The sequence below is a fragment of the Poecile atricapillus genome, chromosome 9 (assembly GCF_030490865.1).
Source record: "Poecile atricapillus isolate bPoeAtr1 chromosome 9, bPoeAtr1.hap1, whole genome shotgun sequence".
NCBI lineage: Eukaryota > Metazoa > Chordata > Aves > Passeriformes > Paridae > Poecile > Poecile atricapillus.
This window is the reverse complement of record NC_081257.1, coordinates 14,245,983-14,261,934: the sequence shown is the minus strand read 5'-3', so window position 1 is coordinate 14,261,934 and position 15,952 is coordinate 14,245,983. Positions and strand designations below refer to the sequence as shown.

The 15,952-nt window shown below is 47.0% G+C and overlaps 1 protein-coding gene across 3 annotated transcripts; it reads left to right on the top strand.

Moving 5' to 3' along the window:
- The first annotated feature begins 332 nt into the window (after nucleotides 1-332).
- KLF15 (KLF transcription factor 15) lies at nucleotides 333-14,024 on the top strand. 3 transcript variants are annotated; one of them, XM_058845341.1, is made up of 3 exons: nucleotides 333-714; nucleotides 4,938-6,045; nucleotides 12,000-14,024. In XM_058845341.1, exons 2-3 carry the CDS (start codon nucleotides 5,003-5,005, stop codon nucleotides 12,166-12,168), a joined length of 1,212 nt encoding a protein of 403 aa, XP_058701324.1. In that variant the 5' UTR covers nucleotides 333-714; nucleotides 4,938-5,002; the 3' UTR covers nucleotides 12,169-14,024. The 3 variants fall into 3 exon arrangements, with proteins under 3 accessions (XP_058701324.1, XP_058701322.1, XP_058701323.1); XM_058845339.1 differs by lacking the exon at nucleotides 333-714 and adding an exon at nucleotides 828-3,840; XM_058845340.1 differs by lacking the exon at nucleotides 333-714 and adding an exon at nucleotides 3,861-3,990.
- Nucleotides 14,025-15,952: the final 1,928 nt, after the last annotated feature.

Sequence of the window (15,952 nt, the reverse complement as noted above, 5' to 3'; positions counted from 1 at the left end):
CAGCCCTTGGAGCAACCTGCTCCGGTGTTCCACCACCCTCACTGTCAAACATTCTGCCTCGCCCCGAACCCAAACCACCCTTCTTTCGGTTTGAACCCATGGTCCCTCGTGCTGCGGCGACAGGCCCCGCGCACCCCCGGGGCTACGCGGCCTCCCCGCGGCCTCCCCCGCGCGGCACCGCCCCGGGGCCGAGCGCGGCTCCCATTGAGGCCGCTGCCGGGCCGGCCCCCATCGCGGCGGGGCCAATGGGGGCGGCGGACGCGGTCGAGCCTCTCCCCGGCCTCCCCCGGCGCGGCCGGGCGCCCGTCATGTGAGGGGGATATAGTACTACGGGAGCGGGGCCGCGCTCCGCAGCCGCGCACCCGCCTCCCGGGGGAGCTGCGCCCGCCTCCCGCCGCTCCGCTGCCGGCCGCTCCTGCCTTTGCGGGCTGCTGCTTGGGCTTTGCTTGGTTGTAGTCCTGCGATTTTATTGTGCGTGTGTGGCTTTTGAATTTTTTCTTCGGTTTTCTAAATTTTTTATAAATTATTATTTCTATAGTTTGTTTTTGGTTTTTTTGGGTTTTTTTTTTTGTTTTTTGGTTTTTGTTTTTGTTTTTTTTTTTTGTTTTCTGTGGCTCGGTTGTGTTGTTTGGGTTTTCTCCCCCCTCGTTTTCCTTGTTGTTGTTGCGTTCTTCTGGTTGTCTTTGCTGCCCTCCGGCTCGCAGAGGAGTTCAGGTAAGGGCGAGCGGGGGGCGCGGGGCCGGCGGTGCCTCAGGGCTGCCGCAGCCCGGGGGGCTGAGCCCGGGGGCTGAGCCCGGGGACTGTGCCCGGGGACTGTGCCCGGGGACTGTGCCCTTGCTGCTGGCACATGGAATTCCATCCTCGGCGGGGCAGCGGGAGCTGTTTTCGGGCTGCAGCGGTGCCGTGTCATGGAGTGACAGGCGGCGAGTGCGGGCTGTTTATTTCCGATCATCGCGACCACGCTGCTGGGGGGCAGAGAGGGAGCTCGGGCCCCCAAAGTCTCCTGAAAAGGGATGGAAGGAAAAACCAATAAAATGAATAATAATGTTAAAAAACCCTCTACAAACGGAACAAGCAAACAAAAAAAGGCACCATTAAAAAATCCCCAAACGAACATGTTTTTCAGCCACGGAAGCCTGGCTGTGCTCCTGCTGGAGTGGGAATTCCGTGTGCGTGTGCCCCAGCACCCTTTCCCTGCCCCGGCGGCTGCTGCACGCGTTATTTCGGGCCACCCTTCACTGCCGGGGTGCAGAGGCACTGCTGCCTCTGCCTGCTGCAGGTGAAGTGCTTCCTCTTGTGGAAGCCAAAGTTTGGGGCTGGAGCAGGACAGTTTTCAGAAAAGAATGCTTTGGGAATGTTTCTGGAGCTTCCCAGGAGCAACGGGCTTGGAAAAAACAAACCTGAACACCCCACTGTGTCCGGGGAGCAGCACAGCCACCTTGCGGAAGAGATGAGAGCAAATGGATTTACTCCTGGCTCACGGCTTCTTTTTGCTATTTTTTTATTATTTTTTTTTCTTCCCCCCCACATTTCTCTTTTAATTTCTTAGAAACTCTGGGCCTGCTTCACTGCCTTGTTTGTAGCTCTATCTGTGGAGCAGAAGTCAGCCTGAACAGATTTAAAACCTTCTAGGGAACAAGAGAAAACCCTGAAAAGATTAGTCTTAAACTAGAAAAAGCTGTGGCAGTAAATGTAGGAAATGACTGTCAGTGTCTCATTCTGTGTGATCAGGGCTGACTGTCCAGAAATGACAGGCTGGGAAATACAGCCCCGTGTTTCAGCAAGTTCCCAGGACTTTACATTTTAATGTTGCTCTGCATCAGAATATGCTTTCTCTGTTTTGCTTTTCGTTATTTTTTTTATTTTTTTTTTTTTTTAGCTGGCGATTAGATGAACAGGTTTTAAACAGAACAACATGTTTTTGGCAGAAAGGACATCATAACAACCCAAGGAACTCTTAAAAAAAAAGTTGGAGACGGTCGTGCTGCTGAGCAGCTGCTGTATTTCACTCCAGAAGTGCCGCTTCCAGTGGCTCAGGCACTGCGGTCTCGCTATGGGTGCTTACGTTTCTAACACGTTTTTTACGTTCCTAGAGGTGAAAGTGTGTTATGGAAACAGCATCATTAATTTTCATAGCCTTCACAGCCCTGGCTTTTTTTGGTTTTGTTTTCTAATCTTCTGTTTTTGGCTGTGTCTTCAGGCAAAGTAACGATAAAAACCTTTTGGTTGTTAGCCTGGCCTTTAGGAGAAAAATATAGCCAGGGCCCAATCCTGCATTCCAGGCATTCTCCAAAATCTTCTTGGCTGTTCTGCAAGCTTTGAGAGTGCACAGAAAGCAGAACTGGCCCGTAATGTGCCTGAATCTATTTGGCTCTGAGAGTCCCCTCTTAAAAAGCCTCTGGTTACATCGAGTGACATTGTTCCTTGTCAAAAGAGATGGGAAACAAGGCTGCTGGCTGTTTTCTGCTGAGGTAACTGGCCTGCTGCAGTTGCTAGGGGTTCACTGTTGTTTTTTTTCCCTCTTGTTTAAGTCCTTATTCAAATTACAGTTTAGTTCTATTCCCAGGGAAATATATGGATATTTTGATATGTGGCTTTGCAGCTCTTGCAGGCATTTAAAAAAAACCTTGAACATTTTAATTTATTTTTTTTGAAAAGAAGTTCATCAACTGCTTTTGGTGCATGCAGAGCACGCCAGCTTTTCTTAGAAAAGCACATGTTGCAGTCCAGATTTCCCTCACAGCCCCATTCTTCAGAAGTTTAAGCTGGAATGATACAGACATTGGAGGAAGGATCAGAAACCAGCTGAGGGCAAGTCTTCCTTTCTGCCCTGTGTTTCTCAAGACAGTCACCAGCTTTTGGTGCAAGATAGAAACAGTCATCTTGGGTGAATTCTCACCAGATGCCAATACTAATTTGTCAGAAGCAGATGGTGCCTTCTGTTTCAAAACTGGAATAACTCAGCTATGGGACTTCTGCTGGGGAAACTTTCCATCAACACGAGATTTAAAAAAAAAAAAAAAAAGTGTTAGAAATAGTTCAGCTCTTCTGACTCTTCGCTTTTACTATAAGACATGATTATAGGTTAAGGTCACAAAACAGAGCCACTAACCTTTGTTTGAACTTCCTTGTGTTCAGCACATGTAGGTATTTCATTATTGGTTCAGAGGCATAGCTGACTGACAGAACACACAAACCAGGAAACTCTGCAATCTTACTTTAAAGTCTTTCTTGCAACCTATCCCTGTTTCCTCCATGTGTCTATGAAGGAGGAAGCCATATCTTTAAGAAATATGCCTTTTCCCCCCTCTTCCTGTGAAATATTAATAGATGTTGCCAATGGGTCAGAGCTCTTTAAGGGTGTTGTGTAAAATACCTCACCCTGTGCTCACTGCAGCACTGAGAATACAGACACCTTTTGATTTTTTTTCCAGAGAAGGAAAGACAGAGCAAATTTTAGAGATGAGGCAGCAAAGATGCTCTGCAACAGCAGTAACAGCCATCCTCTTGCCTGCACAAAACTGGGAGCTATTGACTATTCATGGCAAAGCGTCCAAAGCGCAGCAGCAGAGCCTGTGGAAAATGACAGCGTGTAACAAGATTGACTGGCATTTCCTTCATGCTGGGTCACATGCCTCCTAATTCACACACACACACAACCTCATAGGCTGATCGAATGACTTCTATCTCTGCAGTCCACATACCTTCCACAGAAAGAGTTGTTTTATTATGCACATGTACAGCTCTGTTTTCAATCAGTCACCTTGAGCAAATGACTGAGGGCCAGTGTTCGCTCCATCCCGAGGTCTCTGCGTTTGCTGTCTAAGGGGCATAATCTCGGTCCGTAAGCAATTTTTGTTTTTTCCCTTGGGGAGGTGGGGAATAAAAAAAAAAAACCTGCAGATGTCCCTCCTGCCTGCCCTCCCCTTTCGAGGAAGTTTGCTTGTCTTAGCTGGTAAAGCGTTGTCAGCAAGCCCCATAGTGGGAAAGGTAGGCTTTGCTGTTGTAGGGCTGCAGCAGGATCGGGGCTCAGAGGAGCGGATGCTGTGGGATGCTGTGGGATGCTGTGGGGTGCTGTGGGGTGCTGTGGGATGCTGTGGGATGCTGTGGGATGCTGTGGGATGCTGTGGGATGCTGCCTGCTCGCTGCCTCAGCACGGGCAGCTCGGGATGGCAGGGGGCCGTGCAGCCCTCCCGGTTCCACACGGGGCTCAGCTCAGCCTGTGGAGCCGAGGGGTGAAAGCAGCCACCAGCTGGCTGGCAGGGCACAGTAATTAGCTCCGTGCAGTGCCAGCCTTATTAAGGACAGCACAGGTGATGATGACGTTGGCACACTGATTCATTACATCTGGAGGGGAAAATCCGCCTAGTAAATGCTGAAGCACAGTAAATATTTTTGGCTCCTGCCAGATTGATCCTTGCATTATGCTGAACAGCCTATATTTGTAGAACTGAGGAAGTTAAAAATAAGGTTGGTGGAAAGCTACAAGATAGGGAAAGGATTTGTCTTTTATGGCCACCAGCAATAAACTTTTTTTATTTGTTTCTTTTTGGTGGTAAAACTTTCAACACTTTATTTTTTTCTTCCCATTCCCTTCTTTGGCTCTGGATTTCACTGCTAGGTGAAAGCTCATTATTTATTTTCTCTTGCTGGTAATATTCTGTAAGGGAGCTGTAAATCTGGAGCACACATGGTTGGGAAATGATTTCTGACAGAATTCTTTTACAAATATGTGGTGCAATCCTGCAAAACGCTTCAGCCCTGACAGTCCTCGGGGGGTGGTGCAGACATATCAAAGCTTGTAGCAGCCTGTGTACCCAGAGAGGCTGGATGCTCTGGACTTTCCTGTGGGCTAGAGGGCTTTATGAGCTGCAGTTCATGGAGATAAATGATTAAACCAACTTCTGACTGTTGCTTTTTTGTTTTCCTGCACTCAGGCTCTCACCTGAACTTTGGCTGCCTGGTATATGCTGTTGGGATATCCTTAAGAGATCATCCAGGAATGGTGGATCACTTGCTGCCTACTGATGAATCCTTTTCATCCACAAGATCGTCTCTTGGATACTTTGGGGACATGACAGCAGGCGTGAGGTCCTACCAAATGCTGCCCTCTCCCCTGTCAGAAGATGACAGTGACTCGTCCAGCTTTTGTTCTTGTTCCAGCCCTGACTCCCAGGTCCTCAGCTCCAGCTATGGAAGCACATCCAGTGCAGAAAGTCAGGACAGTATCTTAGACTATTTATTGTCCCAGGCCTCTTTGGGGAGCACCACTGCATCATGGTGGGACAAAAGGAGACTTCAGCCAATAGTGAAAGAGGAGTACTTTAGGTTGCCTGAATTTAACGTGGATATGGAAGACTCAGGACCATTTCAGCCCACACTTGAGGAAATTGAGGAATTTTTGGAGGAGAACATGGACTTGGAGCTCAAAGAAAGACCTAAAAGTGAGACCAAGGACTTGAGAGCTTGCAGCCAGGTCTCTGTTGCTTCGCTGCAGCAAAAAGACCATATGTTACCCAGTACTAGTTTAAAAGACAGTAAAAATGAACAGTTGACCAGCTCAACGGAAGGTGGCCAAGCTTCAAATGGAGGAATGACCCTGGAGAATGGAATACCAGTTATGCTCCAAATTCAGCCTGTACAGATCAAACAGGAGTCCAACACGAGCCCCAGTTCCCAAGGACCAGCACAGGAGAACATTAAAATTGCACAGCTCCTAGTCAACATCCAAGGACAGACATTTGCCCTTGTGCCTCAGATAGTTCAGTCTTCTAATTTGAACTTGTCCTCTAAGTTTGTCCGCATTGCTCCCGTCCCCATCGCCGCCAAGCCACTTGGGCCAGGAGGCATGATCCAGGGGCAGACGGGAATCATCATGGGTCAGAAATTTCAAAAGAACCCTGCAGCCGAACTCATTAAAATGCATAAATGCTCTTTTCCTGGTTGCACCAAGATGTACACGAAAAGCAGCCATTTGAAAGCCCACCTGAGGAGGCACACAGGAGAAAAGCCCTTTGCATGCACGTGGCCAGGTTGTGGATGGAGGTCAGTATTGGAGTGCAGCTCTGTCCAATCCCCCTTCCCCTGTTTGCACACTTGACCTAACTTGCTGTGCAAGTAGGTTTGTCCTTTGATTTATAAACTGTTTCTATTGCCAGAACTTGTTTGGTTGGTTTGACAACGAAGACCTTTTTTCTTCCTGTTAGGTAACCCAGGGTTTTGAAAAATTAAATAGCACAGCATCACCTGCTGGTACCAACAGTTTTAGTGTCTTAAAAAAAATAAAAGTAGTCCATCATAATTTGTGTTTCATTCTAGAGGGTCAGATTAAGCTTGTTACCACAGGTAAGACCTGATGTTTGCATTGGTGTGGTTGCAGCACACCAGCCCCATCAGACCAGTGGCTGGCACCAGCTGAGGCTGAGTGAACTGGATGATTTAGGGCAGAATTGCTGTGCACAGCCATGTGTGGGACTGAACGTGGTCAATGGAGGGCTGTTATAAGCAAGTTAGTGGTTAAAAGCAGTATTCTGTGCACTTTGATAGAAAATGAGCTCCATCCCACTCCTTCTGAAAATGCTGGCAGTGACACTCTGGCATACTCTGGGTTTTATTCTCTGTCTTGATTCAGAAAAAATGCGTGGGTGCCACTCAAAGTTGCAAAAAAGCTGTCAGATGTAACAACATAACCAGAAGGCTGAGGTGGAGTTAAGCATTGCTTGAATGAAAGATTGCGGGTTCGATTGAGAAAATGTTTGGCAGAGGGATTTTAAAAATATTTTATTTTATTTTTAATATGAATTGAAAAATTTAGTATTTTTTTTTTTTAAAAGCAACTTTTTATTTTAAGGAAGCTTTGACAGGTGCCTTCCTCCCTCTTTCCAGTTAGCTGTATTACTGGCTTGCCTTCTGGCAAGTGCTAATGTACAGCACCACAAATGATGATGGGAGAAAACATAATCTTAACTACCTTGTGTTAAATTAAACTGAATTTCTTGCAAATAATATGCTGCAGAGCTTCAGTGAGCAATGTCTAATGAGAAAATGGGCCGTGATCAAGGGCAACAGATGAGGTAAAAAGTAACAGGAGTGTTGTGTAAAAATGCAAGTATGTGAGACATGCAGCAGTTAGAGATGGCTGGGTTGTTTTGAGGGAAAAGGTCACAATGGAACTGAGCCCTCTCTTCCCCAGCTGGACCAGTCTGAAGTTTGCTTCTCAGGACTGAGGAGATCAGATTATGGTCTCTCTACAAACTGCTGGTGATACGTTTCCTTTTGTTCTGGCAGCACCTCTCATGAGCTCAGTTTGTTGCTGCTCAGGGTGACCTCTCACCAAAGCCATGTGTTTCAGCTGACTGGTCCCAGAAACTGTGGGCTGGTTGCTCCTGACCTGCAGTACAGGCACTTGCTGCTTTTTATTTGGTTGCCAGAGTAGGTGTGCAGAGGCAGCAGATGTGCCTGTCATGTTGGCTTTCCTTGCTGGGAAGTGAGCATAGCTCTCCTTTTTGTGACAAGTGCACGTGGCACGTGAGGGTTTGTCTAATCCACACTGAGATTTGTACCAACGCTCCCAGTGACTTTTGTGGCTCAAGATCAGGAGCCTGAAGCATTTCCTGTGGATGACCTTCTCCAGCTCTGTCTTATCACAAAGCTGGTGTTCCCCAAGACACATTTAGGAAAAATATTAAGTGATAAAGGATGATTAAATTTACAACAGGTGCCTCTCTTCTCAAAGTATTGTGGCAAATGGTTTGCATCAAAAGCAGGATGCCGGTGGGCCAAAAGTGCAGGTCCCACAACCTGGAGCAGCCTGAACTTTCAGCCACCACAACTTTTTAAAGATGAGCTCAACAGAAATGAGAAATTAATCACCTTCATAATGAAGGATATGTGTCTTGACCACAGCTTCTGCAAAGGGCTTTTCAAACTCTTTTGCTGTTTGTCTTGTTGAATTTCACAGCCTGGGCTGCAATCCCAATCCCCAAAACCCCCAAACTTTGGAAGGGCCCTGCTACAGGAGGAGAAGTTTATAGCCAGAGGGAGAGGCTGTGTTTGGGGAGCTGCCTTCTGTGCTCACAGCAGTCCTTAGCACCAGCCTGAGATTGCTGCACATCCCCTGTGTGCTGCTCCCACATCAAAGGCCAGACCCAACTGAGCATTGAATTACTCAGTCCCCTTTCATCAATAAACCATGTTTACTTTTTCAGAAGTTCAGTGAGAGCTGTGACTTAAGTCTCACATGACTTAAGTCCAATGCATCTGGCCACTCTGTTTGCTCCCAGGTCTACATAATCTCAAGTGAATTTCAACACTAAAACACTGCTGGGCTCTGCTTTCCCCCTCTTTTCTCTGCATTCTTGTGCTTGTGTATTTATTTTTTCACTGAAGACACTTAAGAGCTGATCTCACTGGAGATAGTAATTTCAAAACCAAAACAAAGTGTTGCCTAGCACAAAGTGCCTGAGCTCAGTGGGAGGGTTAAAGGTTCCTCAGCTCTCTGTGCAGCCCTGCTATGATGTTTTAAATTCACCACGGTTGGAGTTTGTACTCAGCAAATCCTTTTGCTAACCCCTAGGATGGCTGGAGACCCCGAGCACCTCCCTCATGAAAGCTGAACCTGCTTGCTTATGCCCTTCCTAGGCACGGGGCAAGGGCTGGTTTTGGCAGTCTGCAGAGTGGTGCTCATCTGGCAGTGGCCAGTGACCCGCTGTGTCCCCTGGATGGGTCAGGGCACTGATCTGTGTCGTGCCACCTTCTACCTTTGGCACCCCAGCCTCTGGTTAGCACTGCTCAGGCCAAAGAGCTGAGCTGCAGCATGGGCTGGGCCCAGCAGCTGTGTTATGGCACAGAGCAGGACAAGCTCCTGCTTCCCCTCCCTGGCACAGCTCTGTGCAAAGCTGCAGTTGCTGCAAGGATGGGGGATGAGGCAATCGCCTTGAAATGCCCCACTGCCTCTTCTGGCTGGAGGCTCCACAGGTGACAGCATGAGCCAGAAGCTCTGCCTGGTTTGGCAGGGAGGGTTTAAAGCCTTGTAACACCTGTGCCCAGGAGTGTGCTTGGGCCTGAGTGAACATGGGCAGTACCATACGTGGGGCAGGGCAGGCATCTTGCATTGGCTTTTCTTGCTGCTGCCGTGCAAGGGGATGACAGACACAGGAGCTGTGCGGGTTTCTTGTAGGAAGGCTCTGGGGGTGGGCAGGAGGAATCAATCTAGAGCCTCCCCTCCACTGTGGAGGAGAGGTACAGCTTGACTTGGCCTCAATGGCTGGTGGCCATGGCAGGGATCAGGAGTACCAGGCTGAAGCTTTTGACCTTTCTTGCCCTGTGAGCCACATAGGAATGTCCCCATATGGCTGGGAGACACAGGACACGTCCTGCACATCAGGGAGCTCTAGGATTTTTCTTCAAGGGAGATGTAGTTACAGTCCCTTGGGGTCCTGCCAGATGGATTGTAGTTACAGTCCCTTGGGATCCTTCAGAAGGATGAAGAAGGCTCTTTTAGTTGCTGTGGGATTTCCCAGATCCCTTCACTTTTCTTTTGAAGGAGGAATCCTTCTAGAAATGGCAGTGACAGAATAGTGAGGTATTCCTTGGGGCTTCCTTTTTTTTTTTTCCCTTTTGAATTTTGCATTCCACAGTGGATTATTTTCACTTTTTTTGGGTTGATCCCAGTGCCAGAGTGTGTTGCAGATACTTCACTGCAGAGCCAGACCGCCAGATCCTCCCAGCTTCCTCGTCCAAACCTTTGTGTTGTTTTTTTGTAAACACACAGACAGCTTGAGGTTTATTTCTGTGGGCTCTGTAAGTTGATCTTTCCGTCACTGCTGGGGAACAGTATTGCAACATTCCTGCCTCTTCAGCTAAGGACATCGTTATGAGGCAGAGTGTATTTTTATCAGATGAACTCATCCAAGCTCATTCCTGACATGCGCTCTTTCTCCCCCACCATCCATGCAATTCCCCTCAAAATGCACTTGTGAAGCTCTTGTGCAGGATTAGCCAAGTGCTACTGCACTTCTGTTGCAGATGGTGACCTTAATGGCCAAGGACATAGGACAAGGCAACTCAGCCACATCTGGTTTTACTTCTTTGAAGTCTGTGTATAAGAGGATGGCTCTTTGCAAAAGTGCTTTTCCCTCTCTGCTCCCTCTTTTCCATGGATGTAGCACAGGTCTGTTCCTTGTCCAGCACTCGCTCCTGTTGAGGCAGTCTGCACAGGCAGCATCCTAAACTCTCCAAGCCCACTCCCCCATAGCCCTACAGGAGCATTCCTGCAGGGATCTGGCACTGGGACTAGCTCACTGCTAAGGACTTGGGAGAAATCCCTGACCCTGCTGCTCCCATGTCAGACTGTGTTTTTGGGAAGCTATGGCTGAAAGGACCAAGGGTGTTAGAGAAAGCAAACATTCAAATAGAAGGCGTAAAGAGAAACTTCTGTCACAGCCTTTGTGAAGAAGACTCATCCCAGACAAGGAGCAGGTTGAGAGTTCCATAACAATTTCCTGTTCATCGTGGAGAATTTGACTCTTTCACCATGAAGATACCAGAGCAAGGAAAGGAAGACAAGCAAGGGAATAGGTGAAAGAACCTTCCCTAGAAATGTCCCTGGGAGAGATAAGTCCACACCACATCTCACCCATGGTGAGTGCCTGCATCTGCTTTCCACGGGCTGAGTGCTGTCTGTGGAGCATGACCAGACTGAAGAGCTGCAGCAACTGAGACCATTACCAGCTTTCCCAGTGCCTATGCCCTGGTCCTCAGCTGTTGGCAGGAGATCAGAGCTAATTAAAACCTTTATGTGGAAACTTACTTTTCTTGCATGAGGAATTTATTCATAGGAGCCCAGTAGTCCTGTTTTTTCCCTTTCATAAAAATAGTGTATTTGCTCTGTTAGGGATAGGATATTTTGCTCCAGAAGGGCACATTTGTCTACATGTTCTTTCCCCAATTTGTTCAGCTAGTGCCCATGACTTCACTTATTTATTGTAAATAAACAGCTGATACCATTTCTTGCAAGCTCTCTTTCTGTGCTGCTCTTTGTTACTGCTCTGGCAACAAAACACTTAATTGCCCTTTGTCAGGCAGCAAATTTTTTGTACCCATCTGGATAGGACTGTTTTAGTGCGACATTGTTAATTAACCCTCTGTCTCCCAGTCATGTCCAAAGTGGAAATAGTGCCAACCCTGCTCTTAAGACCAAAAGATTAGCTCATTTGGGTTCAATAAAGCCTATGGGATTCATGGTGGCTGTTTGGGGATTTTTCTGTGAGGATAGAAGGTGGAAAATATGTACAATTCAAAGGACTATGGAATACAGTTTTGGTAATTAAAGGCTCATTCTTGGTTGAATTTACCCATGCTAACTATGCAAATAACTATGCTAATGGCCATTGGGGCCCACCTGAATTTCAGCTGTTGAGATCCTGAGCATCTCTAGTACTATTAATGACTTTATTTAGGCTGCAGGAGCACACACAGAAGTCAATTTTTCATCTGGATCTAATAAGTCACATTGTTTCTACGTAGCTATGGCTGGATTTGTCTGGAATCCCTCTCAAACCGTGTGCAGTTAGTGTGTGACTGTTGTGCTCATGTCAGTGGGAGCTTGAAGCAGACCTCACCTGCAGGGCAATGGCTGTCTCTGCTGGAGGAGTCTGTGCTTGGATTTGCAGGAGAGAGATGGTGGGGATGGCTTTGGTGGGGACTGGCAGGGGGATCAAGAGCAGCACTGTTTTTGTCAAGCTGTACCTGTGTTGTGGGGTCCAGGGCGAGGCTGGTACAAACATTGCCTTGAGTCCAGAGCTGACAGGGGCTGAGGTTGGTAGCTGTGTGTTTCCATCACTGCTGCTGCCTGCAGGCTGGGACCAGCCCAGCCCTGCCGTGTGTCCCTTTCACCTCCTGGAGTCTCCCAGTGGCCTGAGCGGACTTTTTTAACCTGCTGTGAGAGCCCTGGCATCATAAACCCCCATTTATCTGAAAAGGCTTCTCCTCTCTTGCAGGTTCTCCAGGTCAGATGAGCTGTCCCGGCACAGGCGCTCCCACTCGGGGGTGAAGCCCTACCAGTGTCCAGTCTGTGAGAAGAAGTTTGCTCGAAGTGACCACTTGTCCAAACATGTCAAGGTGCACCGGTTCCCACGAAGCAACCGCTCCGTCCGCTCCATGAACTGATGGGTCCTGCTTTCCCCTTCTGCCCAGCCATCCTACAACAGCCGATGACAGCACTTTGCTCACTATATTTCTAGTGATAATTTATTTGTCTCCACAGAACAGTCAATGCTGTTACTTAATACCACCATGTTTGAGTGCCCCACGTCCTTCAAAGGATTTGAGAATGAAGCTCTTTTTGGGTCAGGGGAGCGGGGCGCTTCTTCCTTCTTTTTTTTTTTTTTTTTTTTTTTTCTTTTAAGGATATTATTTTCCTTTCCTTCTATATGTCTCTCCTTTGCTGCTGCTTCTTTTGGAAATTACAGTGTTTTATTTTTAGCTGTTTTTTGCTGCACAGGAAAATGTAAAAGTTGCTTGCTGCTAGTTAATTATAGCCCTGGCATTCCTGAGGGCTTTGCTCATGTACAGGCCACTCATTGTGAGTTTTTATTAAGCTGCTCTATTTGTCCAGTTTGGAAACAGCAAATTCCTTTTGAAATGAAAACAACTCCTTTGTTTTTGGGTCGCCTGAGCCAAGGATTTGTAGGGGCTGGCCATAGGAGGAAGAACAGTGGGAGTCGGGGATAGGGGCAGACAAGGCTTGGAGAGCACTGGAATGTGCCTCCATGCATCTCTGGATTTTCCTGGCTCACATTTACCTTTCCCTTGGCTAGGGCTATATATAAATATTTATGTATACATATACATACATACATACATATATATATATTTAAAGAAAGACACGTCCCAAGCAAACCCAGAAGCTCAGGCTGCATGGAACGGCTTGGAGTGAAGCCTCTGGAACTGTGTGTGTGTTTCTGTCCTGCGCTGCCGAGGGGTGAAAAGATGCCCAGGTGCCAAAGGATGCTGCTTTCCTTTGAGGCTGGTTTGCAGCACCCACTGTCTATAGCAGAAGAGCTGTTGTCTGCCCACAAAACAGCACTAAGGTGTTTGTGAGAGTGTCTGAGCTCTGTTCCTGTCTCTGCTCCTGCCCTCCTGTGTGATCTGGGGGGAGAAAGCAGAGCCCCAGCCCCAGGGTGCCTGGTGAGCACTGGGCATCCTCACATGCAGTGTGAGTCGAGGCCTGGCTGGCTGGAGCTGTCTGTGTTTGCTGGCAGGGTGTGTAGGATGTGCCTGTGCCCAGGGAGGGTGGGAGGAACTGTGAGCTGGTGGGACAGTGCTGTGAAACCCAGGTCTGGGGGTGATCCTCAGTGCTAATCCTCTCCCTCCCGACAGCCATGTCAGAGCTCCATGCAGCTGGGGTGGGCAAATGGGTGAGAACAGTAGCCAAAAGAAACAAATTTGTGTGGTAGCTGGCTAAGAAGGGAATTCAAGCAAATAATCAGATGGCAGCAGGCAAGTGATTTTATTTGTGTTTCTTCTTGTTTTGTTTTTCCTTTTGAACTCTGGCGATTGTAAGAAGCTTTAGAAGAAAATAGAATTCAGTAATTAGGAATGATTTTATAATGGATGTTGCATTTCCTTTCCATTTGCAGACAGCCTCTGTTTGTCTTTTCTGTTGGCAACTTGGGAAGTAGAAAAGTGTGATCCCAGAGCTAGGCAGAGCAGAAGCCCACGCTGTGTGAGAGCAGCAGGTCTGGCTAAAGTGAATGCATTCCTTTTGTCCTCTAGAAATTAATATAATTGAACTATCATCTATTGACTGGTTTATATCACATCCTATGAATGTATGTAAATAAAACTGTACATAGATGCATATCTATATAAAATATCTTTTAATAACGTATCAAATTTGTGTAAATTGGAAACAAAAATACCTATAAAGCCAGTGTACATAAGTTACAATTCTGTATATTTTCTTTTTGTTCTTCATAAAAATATATTTACTTTGACAATAAAATGAAAATGGAAATTTTAAATCCCTTCTTGAAATTATTATTCTTTAATTTCCTTTATAGCCAGCTCTGTAATCAGGACAATAGCACTTGAAATTTTGATTCACTCAGATGTAACTTTTCAGGTGCTGAGTAACAGGGAGATGATGGATCAGTTCTGAAGCTGAGTTTTTCTCATCTCAGGAAATTCTAGGGAGGCACAAGATGTCTCAGCTCTCTCTGTCCACTGGAGCCCTCATGCCTTGCTTGGCAGCCACGCTGGGACACAAACGCCTTTCATGGCTCCTGACTGCTGTGGAACAGGTCTACAGATGCAGTAAAACTGTGGTTAATAAAGCAAAGCAAGCAGGTTTTGAGGGAATTCCAGCTTTAGTGATTAGTGTGGAGGAGGAAGGGCTCCAAAGTCTGCTTCAGACTGGGACTGTGACTTGCTGTGTGACCCAGGACAGAGGACTCGATTGCCGTGTTCTGCAGTTCCCTTTCTTGTAAAACGGGGATGGTAACGCATCACAGTGATACTGTGGGACTTAATTTGCGTTTGTGTGATCCTTGGGTGGAAGGAGCAAGCAATGAGACAAGTAGTCACAGGATTAGATTGTTAAAGAAAGGCCCAGCAGGACGGAGGTCTTGGTGCCAGGGCGCCTCAGTTGGCTCTTCTGTAAATCCCACGCCTGACAGAGCGATGTGAAGGAGCTGTGGTAGGAAGCGTTGCCTCAGGCCTGAGGAGGAGACACCCTGTTCTGCAAAAGCCATTGCTTCCATTTGTAACAACAGGGGCATGAACACCCTGCTCCTGTGATCTGCAAGCTGGGACAACTTTTGCACCGTGCTGCTGCTTACTTTGACCTCCACTGGAAGAAGAAACCAGCAACATTACTGGTGTTAAAGTCACTTCTGATTCTCCATGGGAGCAATGGTGCAGTGGGTCCAGATCTTCTCCCGGCAAGAATCATTCTGAGACTAACAGGCACTGAGGGATTAAAGTCTCTCCCTGAAGAACTGCCACCAAAAAGCGCCAGCTGATGAGCCAGGGCTCTCAAGACCCCTGATTTTTTCCCAGAGAATCCCTTTTGAGTGTGACAAGAGGACCAAGGGATGAGGCAGACTAAGTTCTGTGCAATCCAGGTTGTTGTTACCTCTTGAGGTGTAGCTTGAAGACCAGAGTGCTCAGGACAGCGGTTTTAAGCTTTAATTAGCAAGCCTGCACCAAGAGGATCTGCAATTCCCTTCTGTTCTCACCCTATCCACTTCATCCATTAAATCAGCTGCTTTATTTTAACCAGCATCTCAGTGTCTTCCCCATCCCACCTGGAGTTCTGATATCGCTGTAAAGTTGGGCAATTTACCCTGCAAGACCTTTGGGGAAGACCTTTGCTATTTTTCTGCAAGAGGTAATACTTAAAGCTGAAGTGGAGTAATGCAAAATGCCTACTGTTGGAGCACAGCAGGGCAGGAATTTAAGATCTCAGTTTTGTTTTAGCCTGTAATATTTTCCATGAAATGCATATTCTCTCTCTCTTTTCCTTTCTCTTTTGTCTGTTTTAAGTATGGATTTGAGTGTGAATTGTGTGGGTTTTTATAGTTAATACCTAAAGAAATGTAAGTTTATGTAAAAGTTGCAATATTTTGCTGAAAAGAGTAGGGCCATGTTTGCTGTGAAAGCAGAGTTAGTTCTGCATGAAGTGATTGACATTTTCAGAGTTTTGTCCCAAAAGGTAGAAATTTCCAAGAGATTTTGATGTTTGTTTTATGTGGAATTACTGGCCTGGCTGGGCTTTGCTGATTCAGGAGAAATATGTGGCCTTTCCTTAAGCCTGACTTCATCCACCTGAAGATAAACATATATTTAAGTGTTTTGATGCCACAACTAGATAAGTTGTCCCAACTTAAGCAACTCTGCATGGCAAAGCACAGCATGGCATGGTTATATATATGCCTAAGCCTCACTGACT

Bases quoted from the DNA above. Each gene is read 5' to 3' on its own strand.
- KLF15 (XM_058845341.1), top strand. From the start codon at position 5,003: ATGGTGGATCACTTGCTGCCTACTGATGAATCCTTTTCATCCACAAGA. The intron at 6,046-11,999 runs GTCAGTATTGGA...CCTCTCTTGCAG, and splicing joins TGGCCAGGTTGTGGATGGAG to GTTCTCCAGGTCAGATGAGC.